General features: G+C 38.9%; 1 protein-coding gene across 1 annotated transcript; it reads right to left on the bottom strand.

The window, feature by feature from the left end:
• Positions 1–1532: 1532 nt before the first annotated feature.
• Positions 1533–8790, bottom strand: KCNJ8 (potassium inwardly rectifying channel subfamily J member 8). Its single transcript, XM_057702758.1, has 3 exons — positions 8652–8790; positions 7384–7824; positions 1533–2606 (listed from the first exon to the last, which is right to left on the bottom strand). The coding sequence occupies exons 2-3, from the start codon at positions 7755–7757 to the stop codon at positions 1706–1708; spliced, it is 1275 nt and encodes a 424-aa protein (XP_057558741.1). The 5' UTR covers positions 7758–7824; positions 8652–8790; the 3' UTR covers positions 1533–1705.
• Positions 8791–19793: the final 11003 nt, after the last annotated feature.

Raw genomic sequence — 19793 nt, 5'->3', positions numbered from 1 at the left:
CATAAATGAAGCAAAATAAATACAGACCCCAAAATCTGTGCAAAAGGCTACACAAGTGCTCAGCTTTCTGATGTTAAGCTATGTGAAATGTAAGAATAAACCTACAGGTTATTAACTTGGTACTTCTCCCTGTGCCCTCATCCCTTCCTTGAAGAGGTAAGAGCTAAGGATGATTAAGTCAAGGGTTGACAGAAAATTTCACTTTAGCAATTGAGATAATGTGAAATCTTCATATGCCAAGCCTAAATTCAAATATTACTGAGAAGGAGGTGTAGTTTTAGGTGGGAGGTGGGAGATTCAAAGAAAAAAGTTTACAGGACTTCCATGTTGCATCAAATAGAAAAGCTGAGAGAATATTCAAAAACTTGTAATGAGATGAAATGAACATGAAATTTTTAAAATGTAGTTCCCTTGGAACAACAGATCTCAAAGAGAGGTACCCTCAGAGAGAGATTTCAGAGGTGAGTATCCTCACGCTGTGATCTCTCTTTCACATGCCTCTAAAAATGTTTTATCTTGAGCTTTCACTAGGGATAATTTTGTGAAAGAGAAATCACAAAACTACAGTGAATACAAAGAAATATTTTAATAAAATACTCAATATAGTGGAAGCTCTTAAGAAGAACTGAGAAGCCAAAAGAAGTAGCTGTTCCTTTTGGGAATCCAGTCCTAAATGAGACAGGAATGTTCTTTAGCTTTTCTCCAAAGCTCCTCGCCTGGTTCTGCCAACAGGCGGCCATGAGGGGGACAAAGAAACCTCTGGAGGTCACTGTGAAGAACCAAGTGAATGAACAAAATCCACTTAGAAGTAGATTAGAATGAAGCAGTTTTCCTGTGGGAAATCCAAAAATAAACTTGCAAGTTTCTATTCATGTTTTCAAGGCCCTGAATGAGAAATTAACAGGAACTTTCCTTCATCAATCATATTCTGGGGTGATTTCTAGATTGAAACACCGAGCCTTACACTACAATAGTTGATTTAATGGAATAGGAATTTTGGTTTCTTGTTAGATTCAATTACGTTCATGTAGAAACATGCTAGAATTGAACTCAGTTGTTGTTTTCCAATTTCACGGATGTCCCCACTTAAAATTTTAGTGTAATTTTCCTAATACTAGTTATCCTTATAACAATTTGAGAAAAAAATTCAATATTTAAAAAATAAACAAAAAACAAAACAAAACAAAAAAGAACTAAGCAGTTTTTGTCTCAGGCTTCTTACCTGGTGTAGTGAAAAAAAAAAGAGAGAGAGAGAGAGAAGGGGAGAAAGGAAAAACACAATTTGGGGTCTCCCTGCCCATTCTATCGCATTTCCAGAGTGAACAACAGAAACACAGAGATCTGTGGTATCCCTGCTAAGCATTTCAAACAGCATCATTCTTTGGCCTGCTTTTGTATTCAAGGTCTGTTACTATTAATGTAATTCTTGGGTTTCAAATTGAGAGGATTGAGAGCATTTCCCCTGCATAATTTAAGCCTATCACGCACATTACTGCGTGGGTGAAACAAGTGTGAACCAGGGACCCTCCACCTTGTGTGTTACTGTTTATTGACACAGAAAGTGCTGCTGTTGGAATATGCATATCATTTACTGCATTAAGATAAAGAAGGACAAATGATTGTGTTCCAGCCCTGGTCCAGTCTGTCATGCCCTGCAGAAACTCTTCAACATCTGATCAAAGACTTTCTGGGGGTTGTCTTGCTGTCAGGATTCTGCAGTGTTCTGATTTCCTTCTGGAGTCATAAACTGCACCTTAGGCACCATGAGGGACGAATTGTTCCTCCTCATGGAATTGTTCCTCCTCATGGAATTGTTCCTCCTCATGGAATTGCGCTTCCTCAGAGAATTCTGGTGGGACAGTTCACTCTTCTGGAGGGTCTGGATAAGGATAGAAGGCTTCTCGTCCAGCTCTCGGGCGCTGCACCTCGGAGCCGCTACCTTCACGGTGTTGCCAAATTTGGAGTAATCCACGGAATACACGCCTTCCTCCTCAGTTACGATGGACACGAAGCGATGGCCCCACTGGATCTCCTCAGCGATGTAGGAGGTTCTCGCCTGTGTGGTAATACCAGTAGTTTCCACCACTCCTTCCAGAATCACGATGACCTCCAGGTCTTGGTTGGCGAGGTCGGTGGCTGAGATATCATACAAGGGGCTGCGCTTGTCAATCACGTGGCAGATGATCAAAGGGGCCACCAGAAAAATGTTATTACTCTCGAGTGGGTTGTCAACGGGAATGTCCAGTTGGTGAATGGGCACCACCTCCCCTTCGGGTGTGGTGGTTTTCTTGACCACCTGGATTCGCACCGAGGCACTAATGATCATGCTTTTCCTTAGGTCGCCCACGCGGAACATGAAGCACAGCTTGCCGTTTCGAACGGCAATGACCGCGTGGCGGCTGAAAATCAGCGTTTCCGCCCTTCTGTGCGCCTGGGCTGTCTTCATGAAAATGCAGCCCAGCATGACTGCATTGATGATCAAACCCACAATGTTCTGGAGAATCAGGACTGTGATGGCCAGAGGGCATTCCTCTGTCATCATTCTCCCTCCAAATCCAATTGTCACTTGAACTTCAATGGAGAAGAGGAAAGCAGAGGTGAACGACCTGTAGGAAATGAGACCAGAAAACAGTGCCATCGGAATAGATTTTGAATCATGAAATAATGGCTAAGCTGAAGTTTTCGTTTTCATCCTCCAAAGGCTATTTAAAAAAAATTTTTTTTTATTAAGTATAGTTGATTTACAGTGTTGTGTTAGTTTCTGGTATAGAGCAAAGTGATTTAGTTACATATATGTATATATGTATGTGTGTGTGTATATATATATATATATATATATACACATTTATATTCTTTTTCAGATTTTTTCCCATTATATGTTATTACGAGATATTGAGTACAGTCCCTTGTGTTGTACAGTAGGTCCTTGTTGGTTATCTATTATATATATAGTAGTGTGTATATGTTAATCCTAAACTCTTTTTTTTTTATTAATAATATTTTTTTTTGGGGGGGTACACCAGGTTCAATCATCTGTTTTTACACACATATCCCCGTATTCCCTCCCTTCCTTGACTCCCCCACCTTGAGTCCCCCCCACCCTCCCCGCCCCAGTCCTCTAAGGCATCTTAATTTATCCCTTCCCCCTCCTTTCCCCTTTGGTAACCATAAGTTTGTTTTCTATGTCTGTGAGTCTATTTCTGTTTTGCAAATAAGTTTCTATCATTTTTTTAGATTTCACATTTAAGCGAGATCATCGGTTTGTCTTTCTTTGACTGACTTACTTCACTTAATATAATAATCTCTAGGTCCATCCATGTTGCTGCAAATGGCATTATTTCATTCTTCTTATGGCTGAATAATATTCTATTTATATATATATATGTGCATATATATATACACGCACACAGACCGCACATCTTCTTTATCCATTCATCTATCCATGTCCAAAGGCTATTAAAGACTTCTGGAAAGACGAGCCAACTTAGTGTATCAACTGCCCCATTCTAAACACAAGCACCTGTTCATTCTCTCTCTCTCTCCCCCCGTCTCCATGCATCTACCTTCAGGCTTCTGGGATACATTTCTATTAATGTTTTCAAATTATGTAATGATAGGCTTATTTATGTGAAAGCATTAAAATAATACCTAGATATATTTATATTTATAGGCTTATTTTACTTTGTGAAATTTTCTTCCAGGTCGATGTCTATTATTTATTGCCTGTCTGTGTTTAAGTGACTTGAGTCATATGAAATGTACTGAGTAATGAGTGACCTTTTTATTATTTACAACCTTTAAAATCATATTCACTAATGAGCACTGATTGTGTGCCTTATACAGAGAAAGCACAGGGCTAAAGAGTGGTACAAAACATGTCATTCAAAAATACTGGTATTTTTAATAAAAAAAGAATCCTGTGCCTTTTGGAACAGAATATTATATGCTTTCTTACTGATTGTCTCATTTTGTTCTCTAAGTGATCTAGAGAATCCTGAAGCTATTACAGGAAGGATATGAGGTAGAGATCACTAAGCGACTGTGTCAAGATCACATAATTAATAAGAACATGAATGCTTTCAATTTTGGCCTAGTCTCTGAAAGAGGCACAGGTGTCAGGGTTTCCTTGGGAAGCTTTTTCAAACTGCACTTCTCTTCCCTATCTCAGCGTAAACACTAATTTGGTAGTTTAGGATGGGCCTGGGTAAAACTTTTGAAAAGCTTGCAGATAATTCTGGTTTATCTCCCTGGTTGAGAAGCACCCTATTCTTATCTATTCATTTTTTTATTCACTTAACTACACATCCCACACTGCTGCGGCTTCTTAGTAGAAACAGTCTTAGTCTTACATTTGCCCTCCAGCACAATGTCAAACTTCTCTAATTTTAGAGAGGATAGGCCATCTGTCAAAGCATTTTCTATTAATGCCACATGCAATGAGGGAGCAACATGTTTAAATATTTGAATACTGAGTATATGCACTGCACTTTGGTGGGACACCACGTGCAGTATGCAAGCACACATATTCAGGCTCATAATCAGGGATTTTTATTTTTTATTGTTTTAATTGAAGAATAGTTTATGTCACAGATGATTCTTCTAATTAACTTTTAAATGGAGTGTGAAATTGCCTTTCTTACCCCTTTTGTTGCTAAAAGGGTGCATGGAAAAGCAATGATTGCTTTTTGCACTAGCTACACACAAGCTATACCAAATGATGCAAAAACATGGCAAAGAATAAGAAGAGACCCCAGAGAAGGGGCACGGATACAACACTGACTTCTAATAATGTATACATGCTTCAGGGAACAGTGCAATGATGAATATGCCCAGATGTTTCGTTTTAATGGCTGAAGAGATTATTCATGTGCCACATCGTGTATGTGGTTTATTTTATGAAAGAACGTTACTTCCAAACATTATATGGTGCAAGACCCAGCCTTTTATGAACACCTGCCATAGTGAACAACCTCAAGAGATGAAAGTGTTTAGCTGCTCGTCTGTTCTGCTACAGGGGGAGTGAGGCTGAATAACAAGAGGAAATATGCTGGTTTATTTTCCGACTCATGTTGGAAAGTCATCCACATGAAAGGGAAAGTGAGCTAGCCTAGAAGGAGAATGTTAGATGTTATGTGGATATACTGGAAAATATTCATTACAGTAAGTTGTTTTCAGTTTTGATGACAAGCTGGGACACTGAACTTATGAAAGGAAAGGAAATGCAAAGAATTAGACATATTATTAGTCATCTTTTAAATCCCCTTTGGGAGAGAATAGAGATTTGTCTTTTTTTTTCAGTGAAAAAGTATGTACAGTTGGTTACAATTAAATTGTATGTTGCATTGAAGTATAAATAGTACCACAACATTAAAATAAAACCAGTAAGATCTTAACCTTAAAAGATGTCCAATCATATTTTTTTAGGTAAGAAGTGCAATTCAAAATGCTAAAATTAAATCAACCATATTTCAATAAAAATTTTAGAAAAGAAATGTGCTTTAGAGAATCACCTAATGAAAAGTAAAAAAATGCTAAAATTGTCATGCTGATAAAATCAAGTTTGTCTCATCATATCTGCAACACCATTTTTCATAGTGAATTGAATGTTCAGAACAGTAAGAATCCATCAGAAGGATTATACTTCAGAACAATAAATGCTAGCAGTAAAACAGCTTTTAATAATCCATGCACTCTGTCAAGTTCTTTTGCAAAATCATTGAAAATATGTCACTTTTGATGACATATCTTTAATAAATTGCTTAATGACGTTTTTCCCACAGGAAAAGCCAATATATTTGTTTTGTGAATAAAACCAGTCATTTATTTTTCAAGGTTTATCATTTCTGTTTCTTTTATCTCTTCATGTTTATTAAAAATGTACCTTGATACGAAAATGATTCACCGATACCAGTGCCAATAAATTTCTTAAAGAGAAATATTATAATGATATCTGACCTACACATACCTGTTAAACACAGTACTTTGTTTCCTTTATATTTGATGTACTGATGATCACTTACATTTTTCACTTATATTTTCTTTGAGACAAAAGTTGACACGTTTAAGACAAGAAAATAATATCTAACTCAATGGTAAAGGCAATGGATCGATTCAACTTAGTTTTCTCTCCTCAAAATCTGAGCTGAAACCTGTGGCATACGATCTCTGAGACAAATACTGCAACCCCTTTGATAAGCTGGCATCACAACTGTTCAGGGAATGGAAGGATGGACAAGTTTACAGTCACAGTTTCTGCTTCTTGCAGTGGTATGCTAATTTCATAAGATTTCAGGGTCAGTAGAAGTCTTATTCTTTACAGTTTCCTGCCAGAATGGTGCTTATTCAAGTTGCTTTGCTTTATGAATTATGTGAGTTTGGAAAGTTATTCAGAAAATGTCCTGGAAAAGCTGCTAATATTATTACTAATATTTCGCTGCAGAGTGAATATTTTTGCAATTGATGTTATCTTTTTCTATCTTCAGACAAAACAAATTAAGAGACAAATCACCCCAAGTAAATGTTCTTAGGGCATGTGAAAATATGAGAAGAGAATCACTGAAATCAAATTCACTTTACTTATCTTTGAAATATTTACAATATAAGAGAAAAAAGCAAAACTAGGGCAATCTAAGAACTGTGTTCCTACCCTACTAAAATTTTTAGAGAAAACCACAATATTAAATCACTTCTACAGAATCTCTTCCATTAAAAATTTGGACCAATCTCCATTAAAAATTTTTTTTTTCTAATTCTGAATCTTAGCATAACTTTAAATTTTGGAATTCAATGCAAGCAATCAGCTATTTAAGATAATCATGATAAAGAAGGGCTTATATTTATTTGTTTCATTTCGGGTGGATTTTTTAAATCTAGGACACCTCTCCGTCAGTGTTTTCCCACTTTTCTCACTATTTCCGAAAATGTCACAGGTAAGAGAAGTCATAGAAAAACATTACTAGCATCTACAGAATATTTTTTGTTGATCAGAGATACTGCCTGGTGGACACTGGAACTATGGACAGCAGCTTTTTCAAATTGAAAACTCAATATGTGCTTTTTCTGAGGAAGGTACTCTGTGGAATCTTTTGAACCACAACCATCTGTAAATAGCTGGTATAATATTTTCAAGGCTGGCTCAAGGGATTGAAACTACATTTTCAAAGACTCCTCAACCATAAAGCTGCATTTAAAAAGATTTTTAATACGTTAGATTAGTTGTTTTTTTATTTTTGTTATGTTTTTGCTTTTTTGCTTCTGAAGATACTAAAACAAACTCCTTAGTTCCCTTGCAACAAAATAACAGAGTGAAGAGAGAAAGGGAAGTTCCACTTTTTCTTTTTTCTGTTCTGCTCTCCACCCCGCCTCATCCCGCTGCATTCTTACCTGACATTAGTCACACACACGGTGGACTCCAAGCCACTTTTCTCCATCCCGCTTTTCTCCATGTAAGCATAGATGTCCCCGTGGGCAAAGGCCACGAGCCACCACATGATGGCGAAGAGCAGCCAGCTGCAGAGGAACGACATGGTAAAGATGACCAGGGTGTGGCGCCATTTCAGGTCCACCAAGGTAGTGAAGATGTCCTGGAGGAACCGTCCTTGCTCCCGGATGTTCTTGTGCGCCAGGTTGCAGGCCCCGCTCTTGGCGATGAAGCGGGCCTTGGGCAGGCGGTCCCTGATGCGCGGTTTGCGCAGGTTCTCTGCCGCGATGCGCGCCAGCACATACTCCTCCGGGATAATGCTCTTCCTGGCCAACATCGTCCCGTCACCATAGCCAGCTTATGCACCTGTCTCCGAGCTGCCTCTCCTTCCGTCGAGACCCGTCCTGAAGGGGGGAAACGAAGTTTAAAAACTTTCCCCCCTATTTCCTCACCTCTTCAGTCCTTGCATGTAGGGGGTGTCTATACATTCCAGGCGACGTGCAAAGCTAAAGATACGAGCTTATTAATCTAAACATGAGTCTAGTGGGTGCTTAAATTCTCGGATCCCGGAAAAATTACTTGGTCTGAATCAGAACTGTTTTAATATTCTTTACCGTTGGGAACACATAAGGACACAGCCTTAGGGAAACAAAACCAGGAGCCTTCCTATAAACAGCAGGATAATTCTGAAATTACCCGCGACTGTACATTAGTGCAAGGATACTAGCGCCCGGCGTCTATGAGGAAAATTAAGGATCTATTTATTAAACTATTCACATGATACAGCAATATTAAAAGTAAAGAGGGGAAATTCCTTTTCTGTTATTTTTAGAAATAGGCAAAGAAAAGGCCTTGGGCTCCTGCGCAGTATAAATAACGTTTCGTGTAATTCGACAAAATAATAATAAGCAATGTGCAATATAACTTGAAAATTACGAAGAGGGTATTTTAAATTTGAAAGAAGTATGAAGTGCATTAACAAAAACAAATTCCCATTGGAACTCATAATGTAATAACTTGAAAACTTCTTTTCGACGAAGGGATGAAACATACAAGCTGCAGGAAAATCCTGGACAATAGCCTGCGGGCTGCGGATAAGAGTTAATTAAAAGAGCGTGCCCCAAAAATCTACCCGACGCTGTCAGGCTCTCCAAGGTTGTGCATTTTAAATCATTTGCGGGGACGCGCTGAACCTCCCCCTCCCCTCCCCTGGAGGAGCGTTGAAACTTACAGACTCTGGGCAGCGGGCGCGGCCGCCGCACCTCCCCGCACACGCCGGCCGGCCGCGGCGAGCTCCCTCGCTGTCCCATCTCCGGGCGCGGGAGCGAGGACCGCGACTGCCGTAGGGACAGATCCGGGGGCCGCGTGTCCTGGGGAGAAGAGTTTAAATAATAAAAGGTGCAATTGAATCTGAACGCGGGGAGGGCTGGAGGGAGGGGGATGGGTGTAGCTCTTCCCCTCCCCCTGCTCGGCTCTATCCCTTGGCCGCTGCCGGTGGCGGAGGAGGGGCTGGGGGAGAGGAGCTGGGGTGATGCTTCACAAATCAGCCTCCCACTTCGGGCTTTGACGCGCGCCAGACCTCTTGAGGCCGCCGAAATTGCAGAGATCGGGGCGGGAGGGGGTGAGGGGGTGGCGAGTCCGGGGGAGGAAGGGAGCCAGCTGGAGGGAGGAGCGATGGGGAGGGAGGGAGGGGCGACGGGGAGGGAGGGAGGGGCCTGTAAAACCAGCTCTTTTCCCAGTAGCTGCCACCCTCTGCCGCCAGCGTGACTCGCACGTCTTCCAAAGGCTCCCAGCTCTGGAGAGAGAACTTTCTGAGTTGAGTTTACTGACGTAAAGGGAATTTTTATATATATATTTTTAAGCTGGGTAGATAACTGTGCTACTTCAGATTGAATAAAACTAGATAGATCAGAAAATAGTCTTCTGAGGCGTCCAGGAGGTGTGCACACTTACGTATTTACATTAAATTTCCATCTAGTAGGGATGATACAAGAGGAAGATGTCCTGAAACCCACTTCGTATATTTCTTCACCAGCCAAAGCTGGTTCTCAGGGAATTAAACACACACACACACACACACACACACACACACACACACACACACACACAACTAAGACCAAAAAAAAAAAAAAGTGGAAGAAAAAAACCACTCAAAGTGTCTTCCAATAAAAAATTTTACCCCAAACAGGGACTGCTGTCAACACTTCAGAACTCAAACCCTCCTTCTTCAGTAATTGGTGGTTTTCTGAAATGTTGCAGCTTCTCCATCTTGTCTAGATGGCCTGAGTGATAAAACAGAGCAGTTACACACGAGAAAGGTTACACAGGAAATATCTTTCTATAGCTTTTTGAAAAGGAGCCAGCAAAGACAAATGTGCGTCCTCCTACAGGTCAGGCCTGCTGATTTGGCACTAGTGTTAATGGAAACTTTAATTCTTGGAAATTTCATGTATTTTCCAAGACTCAGGGCGGAAAGTGTATGGAGCATAAACAATGTGTTCATTTAATTACCAAGAGACCTAAAATTAGTCTTTAATGAAGGCAAATGAAGAATCATTTTTTCCCTTTGTGGATAGAGCTGCTTAACCTCTTCAAGCCTGGGAATCTTAGTCTGTTAGTGGCAGCTCTCTCTTCTACTGTTGTGAATTTTTACAATAATATATATAGTAGTTTTACCACAAGTGTGTGGGGATCAAATTGTACAGTTAATCCCATCATTATTCCGTTTTACAATTGTTTGGTGTACAATTTATTCCATTATTTAGCTGGAGGAACATTCATTGAACACCTGTTTGGGGAAGGGATATACAGTATATATAATATACAATCACAGTTGCTGTTCTCAAGAGGTAGACAGTTGTAGGAAGAGACATGGATTCGATAGTAAACTCTGTGCAAGGATGTGATGAGAATGAGAATGCAAATAGAACTAAATAAGAGATGTTTAGACTAGAATGTGGAGTCCTATGGCAAGGACAGAGAATAAAAGAAGCCCCTGGACTAAGTCCAATAGCAGCTGTCAGCAAGGGCTCTCTTGACCTTGGCCAAATAGCACCGCCCCCCCGCCCCCCAAGACCTTGGCTGAATAGAACAGCCCCCAACTCCTTACTAGGTAAAATATCCAACATCTAGCAACCTGACCAATCACCTAATGACACCCTTTGCCTTATGGCAAACTAACCGATTGATTAATGCCATTCTTAGCGGGAATTTTCTTTGTCTTGAGGTTATAAAACCTGGCTTCGAGCCCATGAGAGGGTAGGGTCTCCCTGGATGGCCAGGAAGTCATCCTGCTGTCTTTACAGCCCCTTCTCTCTAATAAACTCTATCTTCCTTATATTCTGCCTTGTGTCTGGAAATTCTTTTCCAACCTGCGCTTGAACCTCAGCATAGAAGCCTAAGGAAAGAAATGACCTCAGCATAGAAGACTAAGGAAAGAAATCTCCCCGGATTATTTGGCATCTGATCTAGTCTTTGAAAGACCAGATGTATTTGGGTTTGGAGAAAAGACATTCCACTGAGAAGGAAGATCATGAGGGAGGATTGACAAGAGGGGACCACGTTTTAGTAACAAGCTGATTTAATCACCACTGATGACGCAAGGGGAGCAAAAGAGCAGGATTGGATGCTGGAGTCCAGTGCTCCCTGACCAGCCTGTCACCACCTCTCTGAACACACAAAGTGTTATTCATGAACTTGTCCCATCCCCGTCCTCCTCCCCCCACAACCCATGAAACTGAGGGCTGCTGGAGGACAGGGCTGTGACTGTGTCTTAAGTGTCTAGCACAGCTTAAATTACAGACGGGTTCGAAGAATATTTTTGAGTTAATGGATGAGAAAGGTAAGGTCAAAAACCATGTTGGCTGTGGACACAGGGAAGGGAAGCAGAGGGTGGGACGAACTGGGAGTATGGGATTGAGGTATATGCACTGTTGGGCGTAGAATCGATAGCTAGCTGGTACATGCAATAAAGCACAGGAAGCTCAGCTTGGTGCTCTGTGATGATCTAGATGGATGGGGGTGGGGTGGGAGGGAGGTCCAAGAGGGAGGGGATATAGGTACAGCTGATTCACTTCATTGTATAGCAGAAACTTACACAACATTGTAAAGCAATTGTACTCCAATAAAAAAAGATAAAATAAAATAAAATTGCAGGTCCTCACAGATAAGTAAAGAAGAAAGAAAAAAATAAAGTTATTACAAAATAAAAAAAAGAAAGAAAACCATGTTGGTGTTTCAAAAAAAAAAATACATAGCCTTAAATGCTCAAAAGAAGAAAAAAAGAGTCTGGACCATCTTTAGAGGTAGTGGGTAAGCTGTGGAAGGATTTTGATTAGAGAACACCAGAAGTGCCTGCGTTAGGAGGCTTGATCAGGAAGAACAGGCCAAGATGGCTTTGAAGGTACATTGCTAAGTAGAGTCCTTCAGGCTCCAAAATGCTGTGATTGGCAAAAGGGGACACTGGAAACTCTTGTGTGAATTATAGAAGGAAAGAGGCCTGGGGTAGTAAGCTGTGTCAGTAGACAATATACAAATGTATACAAAAGGAATGCTACAGAGTCAATACTGGGAGTCACAGGTGACTGTGACACATGTTGTGATGACAGAGAAATAGTCGGAAAATTGAATGAGAAGAGGTGAACTGTTGACGAAAATTATGAGAAGATTGGCAAACAATAAATCCATGTCTGAATCCTATGAAAATTCTGGTATTTTGCTATGACACGTATTTAGGATTCAGTTTTTTTTCTAATGAGATATATTCTTCCAAATATGCAGTTTCAAGTCAAGTTTTGACTTGTTTTGAAGTGACAAACTCTATATCCTGCTTTTTAGTAGGTAATGCTTTAAATTGATTAATTCAAAATAAGGGCACTAAGAATGCACATAATAAAAGTTAATTTTAAGAAGTTACTAAGTAAATTTTTGGCAATAATAAGCCTAGAAAACAAATAGCAGCTGTTAGGAAAAAAGATGAAGACTGTGTACTGTAAAAATATTGTAGACTTTCTTTTCCTTTTCTCTTTCCATTCCCTTCCTGACATTTTTTAAAACCAAGTCTCTGTCTTTTTCCTTTAGCTAGTTTTTCTGCACTGAGTGGAAGCTTCATGAGCATGCATAGTTTGTTGTTAATTTCACAGACCCAGTGTCTGGAATCATTCCTAATTTCTAGAAGTGAGTACTCAACAAATACTTGTCAAATGAAGGAAAGAAGGAATAGTGCTCACAACATGGTGTTTCTCTCCCTCTTGCACTTATTCTCTCATCTTTCCTCTTTTAAGTGTTGGCAGCCATTTCCCACAACCCACATAGGTAATCTGAACCTTGGAGATCTCCTTGAAGTCTAGTGCCATATTTGTCTGCAAAGATTTCATTACTCATCACCTCTCCCTTCTCTCTTTACCTATTCCTTCTCCTCCCTTCAAACTATCCACTCCTTCCCTCCTCAGCAAATTTCCTAACCACTCCAGGTCCACAATCAAACTTGTTTAAATATTAAACTTGTCTAAACTTGGCATTTGCTGGCTATGTTTCTCTTGACAAGACCCCAAAGTTCTTTCTGGCCTCTCAGTAGCTGCTCAATAAGTATTTATTATTAATTGATCTTTAGTTCTTCCTCCTTGCATCTTCCTCTTCTCATATTATGGGACAAATAATGAACTTTTAAATTTACCTCTGAGAAATTTCTGAAGGAAATCAATTTTTCGAGAACACATTTACTACTTCAGGCTTATTTCACTGGTCTACTTATTTAATCACTATTTTGCTGTCGTCCACTTAAAGTTTTCTTAACTGTTCTACAACTTCCTAATTGAGCTTTCAAGAGCGAAGATTAATTTGTTCTTTACTCCTAGAGGAGACCTGTAATGAGTTAAAATAGAGCCAACTTTAAATTTTATGATTTTCTTGACTCTTCGGGAATCCTGTAGGAATCTGTTCATGTTACATCGCAGAGAAACTTATGCAGTCACTGGGAAGCAATTCAAGGATATCTATTCACTAGTAAGTAAACAGCTGTTAGATTTCTTTTAGACCCTATGAGCATTTCATTTGTGAATAAAGAAGTTTCTGCATTTCTCATTCTCCTAAGAAACAAAGTTTGTCAGGTGCCTTCAATCAAGTGGAGAAAGGCTGATGCTTTTCCCATTTGTCTGCTGCTTTGATTATCAAATACAAATCATTGAAGTTCTTGAAAGGATTCTTGAGGTGAAGGTTGAAGGCCTTGCATTTGATGACCTTGACTTTGACTTGACTTGTAAATTTAGAACCCTTGGTTTTCCTGAGCCATATTAGACTTAAGAATTTGGAGAGTCTTCAAAATGACAATGGAAACGATTCATGTTAGCAGCCCAGATAACAGTTGGTCTATTTGCTTGGTGTGCTGCTCTATTAGTGTCCTCATATAAACCACTTTGGAACATACTGCTTTGGAATCAGCTTAATAAAACTGTTACATAAACTAGTAATCAAAACAGCATGTTATAAACTCACTTTTTTGGAGTTATCATGAAAAGGGAATGACAATATAACTTTTGTACTTATCCGTTCCACTGAATTCAGAGAACATTTCTTCTTAAAATATGTATCTATCTACGTGCAAAAGAGCCTCACTCTCCTTTAAATTAGGTCACCCCATTTCTTCAACAATATCCATTAGAACCATCAATGAAAAAGATCTCCATCTGACTTGCAGTGCTCAACATCTCAAACTTCCGCCAGCTCCCACCTGTGAGCCTGGAAGGGGGCATTCGTAACAGCCACTGCCTTTTAATATACAACCAGATGAACAAAACAAAGTCCCTGCTCCAACGTATCATTAGGGAGGAAGGTGTAGCAAACAAGGGGACAAGTAATACGTTCTATACTTATCAATGGCGTTGAAATGTGTAAAGAGAGTAAAGTAGGATAAGGATTGGGAGTAACTGGGGCCAGCGACTGGCAGTTTTACATAGAGTTCAGAAAAGCCCTCTTTAAGAAGGTGAAATTTGGAAAAAAGAATCAGCTAGGGATTCAGGCAGCCCGAGAGCAAGTATAAAGGCTTTGAGGTGGGAAGAAGCTTGGTATGTTTGAAGAATGGTAACGTGATCGATATATCAGATGGAAATGAGGAAAAGCAGGAGATGAGATGGGAAAAGTGGGAAGTGCATTCACTGATGTATCCCACTCTCCATTTATCCAATGAATAAGGATTCAGAGTCTGCATATTCTAGGTGATGAAAAACATTGAACTAATTCTTGGGGCAGCTGTGTGACAATTAGGTTATTTTCTTTATCTTACACAAGAGTGGATTCGAGTATAGCACGATGATGTATAAAATCAAATACCTAGCAGGTGAAAAGCTACACCAAACCCAAAACATCTGATCACTAATCCGAAACTCTTTCCACTGAACGATCTCAAAGGGATAAATGTTAATCCAGGATCCAGCTACGGGGGAAACACCTGGCTACATTATTTTATGCTCCTCCAGGCTTTTATGGAGGAAGGATAGAATAAGACATAATCTCTTTGGCCCCCAAATTAAAATATCTTTCATGAGAAGGTATAAACACTTCTAATAAAGCACATTTAAGAGTTCCTCTGGAGACTCTCTTGTCCACTTAGGTTTAAGAAATTCAGAGAATTATTATGAGAACAAGATGACATAAACCATATAAAGTGCTTAGGATAGTGACTGGTCTAAGTACTTAAATATGTCAGTTCTTATTAATAAATTAGGGCTGGTTTTGGTTTACTGATGGTCAAAAAGATCTCAAAGCTGAATGGGGGGAGGGATAGACCCCCAGATTCCTTTAACTATTATTTACCTATCTTTCCTAATCCAAGACTAAGAAAAGAAAACACACAATAATATCATTGTATAGACTTGAGTATTATTTTTGAGACATTACCAACCTTCAGAATCCTAACTATCCAGTACTTGTACTGGCATCTCCTCAATTCTTGAATTTAATCAAGACGGAGAACAGAAAGGGAGCCAGCCAAGATAATGGTAATAAGACAGAGATCCAGGAAATCAACATGCCTGGTTTACTGTAGTAGTGTCTCCAAGAGAAATGTGGTTCATTCAATCCAGTAGAGAGTACCCATGGTATTTTCTGCTGGAAGGGTACAAAATGCTAGTACTAAATAAAGCTGGTAGGGTCTCTTCCAAGAGAAGAAGAGGAGCAGCTGTCACTATTCATTTTTCCAGGCCTTGAAATTATGCCTTGATACTCTTGTGCCAAAGAAAGACAAGTTTGCAGGAGCCTGGGATCTGTCCTGCTATAGGCTTTTCTGAAGCTCTTGGGGAAAGAGCAACTCCCAACAATGTCTTGATCCATTGCTAAGCTTTCACGTCACTACGTTTTGAAAAATCAGTGACTCATGCAGTGCTTGGAAAGAGAAACCTGACATTTTCCAGAACTCTCTCGGTAGGGTGACTCCTTATTGCCACCTTTCAAAAATGCCTGCTGCAGGAGGGATTATAGAGGTTGAAAATTTTAAAGTGATACTTAGATTCACTGGCCCCAATGATTATTTGCCAGGGTTTTGTTTTGTTTTTTTTCTGCTATTAAATGACCTGAATTTTCCTTTAGGTAAAAATTACCTGTGCCAGAAAAGCTTTCATGAGGTCGTTTTCCTAAACAGATTTAAATATTTGTTATTTGTTGCTAATTTAAAATATTAAATTACCTCATTTATTGTTAGAATAAACGGCATAATAAAATGATCTCTCTGTAAATCTACAGAAATTTATTATGCAGTTGAGTTGTCTTTTTTTTTTTAATTGAGGAATTGTGGAAGATACATGAAATATACCTTTAGTTTAAGTTCACATGGTTTCAGAGTCAGAAAGATGTGGGATCAGTTACAGTTCTGCCATTTTCTTGGTTGGCGGCTTTGAGCAATGCACTTAATCACTCTGAGCACCATTGCCCGTTCTGTACACTGGAGACTCTAACATCTATCTCTCAGAGTTGTATAGAGTAAATGAGATAAGTGTGTAAAGGATTTAGAACAGACCAGTGACACTTAAAACATGTATTTTCGGGACTTCCCTGGTGGCGCAGTGGTTAAGAATCCGCTAATGCAGGGGACACAGGTTTCAGCCCTGGTCTGGGAAGATCCCATATGCCTCGTAGCAGCTAAGCCCGTATGCCACAACTGCTGGAGCCTGCGCACCTAGAGCCCATGTTCCACAGCAAGAGAGGCCACCGCAATGAGAAGCCCATGCACCACAACGAAGAGAAGCCCCGGCTCTCTCTAGAGAAAGCCTGTGCGCAGCAATGAAGACCCAATGCACCCAAATTAATTAATTAATTTTAAAACAGAAGTGAAAAAAACAATAAGCTTTCTAAGAAAAACATATTTTCTGGAAAAAATAATTATAACTAATGCAACTTTAATTAGTATTTAATTAATTTATAACTTGTGTGTATTTTTCTTCACCTGCATTTGTTGGTATTTTCAGATCATTAATAAATATTAATGGTGATAACACACATCTTTTTAGTGATTTTGAAAAAATGCTTCCAGAATATAGAGTTTACATGGTTATCATTTTGAGGTCGTATGCTTTTTCTACTTTTCTATGTTTCTAAAACCAATAATGGATGATGAGTTACATAAAAGACCTTTTGTAGCATATACCAAAGTGACCTTTTTTTCTTCCTTGGCCAGTTAATAAGGTGAATTAAGTCACTAGGTTAAAAAAAAGTCAAATTAGTTTTACATTCCTGTGGTAAATTCCACTTGGTCATGGTAAATTATTATTTTAATATAATGCTGGATTGTTTTTCCTAATATTTACTTAGGATTTTTGCAAAGATACTTATACGTGATTTAGTCTGTATTATTCTTTGTGTGTTATCTCTGCCTCCTGATTTTGAATAAATATTATGTCTTTATAAAAAAAAAAAAACCTGACACATATTCCTTCTCTATGAACTGGAATAGTTTAAATAGAATAGGGATTAGCTACTTCTTGAAATCATCTGAGTCCAAATTTTTTAGGAACAGTTCTTGGCTCTTTAAATCCTTTTCATTCTCTTTTCCTCCCTCTGGGATCCCTCTTTCAGGCCTTCTAAATCTATCCTCCATATCTTTTCAGGGTTCTTTTTTTTTATTTATTTATTTTTTATTTTTTTATTTTTATTTTTTGGGGGTACACCAAGTTCAATCATCTGTTTTTATACACATATCCCCATATTCCCTCCCTTCCTTGACTCCCCCCACCCCGAGTGGGTTCTTTTTTTTTTTAATTGACGTATACCTGCTGTATAATATTATATGTTACAGGTGTATAATATAGTGGTTATACTCTATTATGAAATATTTGCTCTATTCCCTGTGATGTACAGTATATCCTTGCAGCTTATTTTACACATGATAGTTTGTACCTCTTCATCCCCTACCCCTGTGTTGCCTCTCTCCCTTCCCCTCTTTCCACTGGGAACTAGTTTGTTTTCTACATTTCAGTGTTCTTCTTCTTTTCTATCAGCCTGTTCTGTGCTGCATTCTAGGTACATTCTAGATCTCTTTCCAATGGAAAGAAGTCTCTCATCATTTAGTTTTTAATTGCTGTTAAATCTGTCCATTGAATTTTTATTTTTAATGGCTTCTTTCTTTTCTAGAAGTTCTATTTGATTGCTTTAAACTACTTTGCACTTTTCTTTTTCCTACCTTTTTAAAACCTATGTATACAACTATGTAACTGCCATACAGATCACAGTCCAAGACATAGAACATGCCTATAACCCCAGAAAATTTCCTTCTGCCTCTTTCCAGACTATAATTGCTCCCCACCAGAGCTCACTCTGTTATGCCTTATTTATCAATTTGTTTTCTTGTTGCTTACCTTGGTGTACATGGAATCATGGACAAAGATAGCTCTTTGGTATCTGCCTTCTTTCACTCAACATAATATTTGTAAGCTTTGGCCATGTTGATTCATATACCAGGAATAGTATTTCCTTGTGTGGATAAGCCACCATTAATTTATCCATCTTCCCATTGTTGGGCATTTGGGCTGTTTTTGTTTTTCGGTTTTTTCACTCTTATGAATAAAGCTGCTCTGAACCATTCTGTACAAGTCTTTTTGTGGACATAGCACTCATTTCTCTTGGATACGTGCCCAGGAGTGGAAATGTTGAGTCCTGGTAGAGGCACATATTTAGCCTTAGTAGAAACAGCTAGTTTTCTAAACGGCTGGTTGTGCCATTTAGACTCCCTTCAACAGCGTGTGAGCATCCCGCCTTCACCAACGCTTGGTATTGTTAGTCTTTGGGGTTGTAGTGATTTTAGTGGGTAGGTAGGTGTTTTTATTTGCATTCCTGATGAGGAATGATATTGAGCATATTCTCACATCCTTTTTGACAAACATACGTATTTTTAAACCTCTTATAGATTGTTTTATTATTTCTCGTTCTTATGCTAGTATCCCTATTTGTTGTCTCTTGGTTCCCATCCTGGTGGTTTTAATTTTGAATGTGAGTTTATTTAATTTTTTTGTCCTCCCCAAGAGATCTAGGTTGTAACCCAGCAGACTGATTTTGTATTTATCCTTTCCAGAACCTCGAGGATATCGATATCCTGGAGCCATTTTTATATAGTATTTCAGCTTGAATATATCATCTCACCACTGTGAATGTGAAATCATATCAGATTTTTTAAAAGGGAAAAAGCTTATTTTCTGACTTAAAAGAATCCCTGTTAAGATGTGGCATATGTGGTGTGTTCTCAATGCTCATATTTCATACCAGAATGTGCCTTTGAAATCATAAAATTCTTTCACCATCATTTAAGATTCACAAAAACTCGATGAGGCCAGCAGACAGCTGTTATCATACCCTCTTGCTTTCCTTTTTTGCAAATGAGGAGAGGGAAGCTCAGCTTTCGACGGTAAGTCCAAGGCCATACATTCAATTTGTGATGGAATCAAAACGAGAACTCAGGTCTTCTAATTCCTGGTCCAGTTCCTTTTTCAACATATTCTACATAGACTGACATAATTCTTTGTTATTATAGATCACGTATCATATAAATCATTTATTCCCAAGAGAAGTTTATTGATTCACTAATTTAATCAATAGTCTGGCATAGCCCACGGCTACAAGTACAAGCCTGCAAATCAGATTGCCTGAATTGGCATCTCAGTTCCACTAAATCTTTGGCAAGTTAGCCAATCTGGACCTCAATTCTAAAATGGAGATAAATAATGCTTACCTCATAGAATTTTTGTCAAGATTAAATGAGAGTATACTTATAACGCTCATATCATATCTTCTCAAGATATGTTACCTATTATTATCCTTTCATCAAAATTTTAATGAGATGGTTTATGCAATATGAACTCTACTGATATCTGCATTGACTTCACATTGCTCCTCT

Source organism: Hippopotamus amphibius, chromosome 12 (genome assembly GCF_030028045.1).
Source record: "Hippopotamus amphibius kiboko isolate mHipAmp2 chromosome 12, mHipAmp2.hap2, whole genome shotgun sequence".
NCBI lineage: Eukaryota > Metazoa > Chordata > Mammalia > Artiodactyla > Hippopotamidae > Hippopotamus > Hippopotamus amphibius.
The sequence above is the reverse complement of the archived record's forward strand: the minus strand, read 5'-3'. Positions and strand labels throughout refer to the sequence as shown.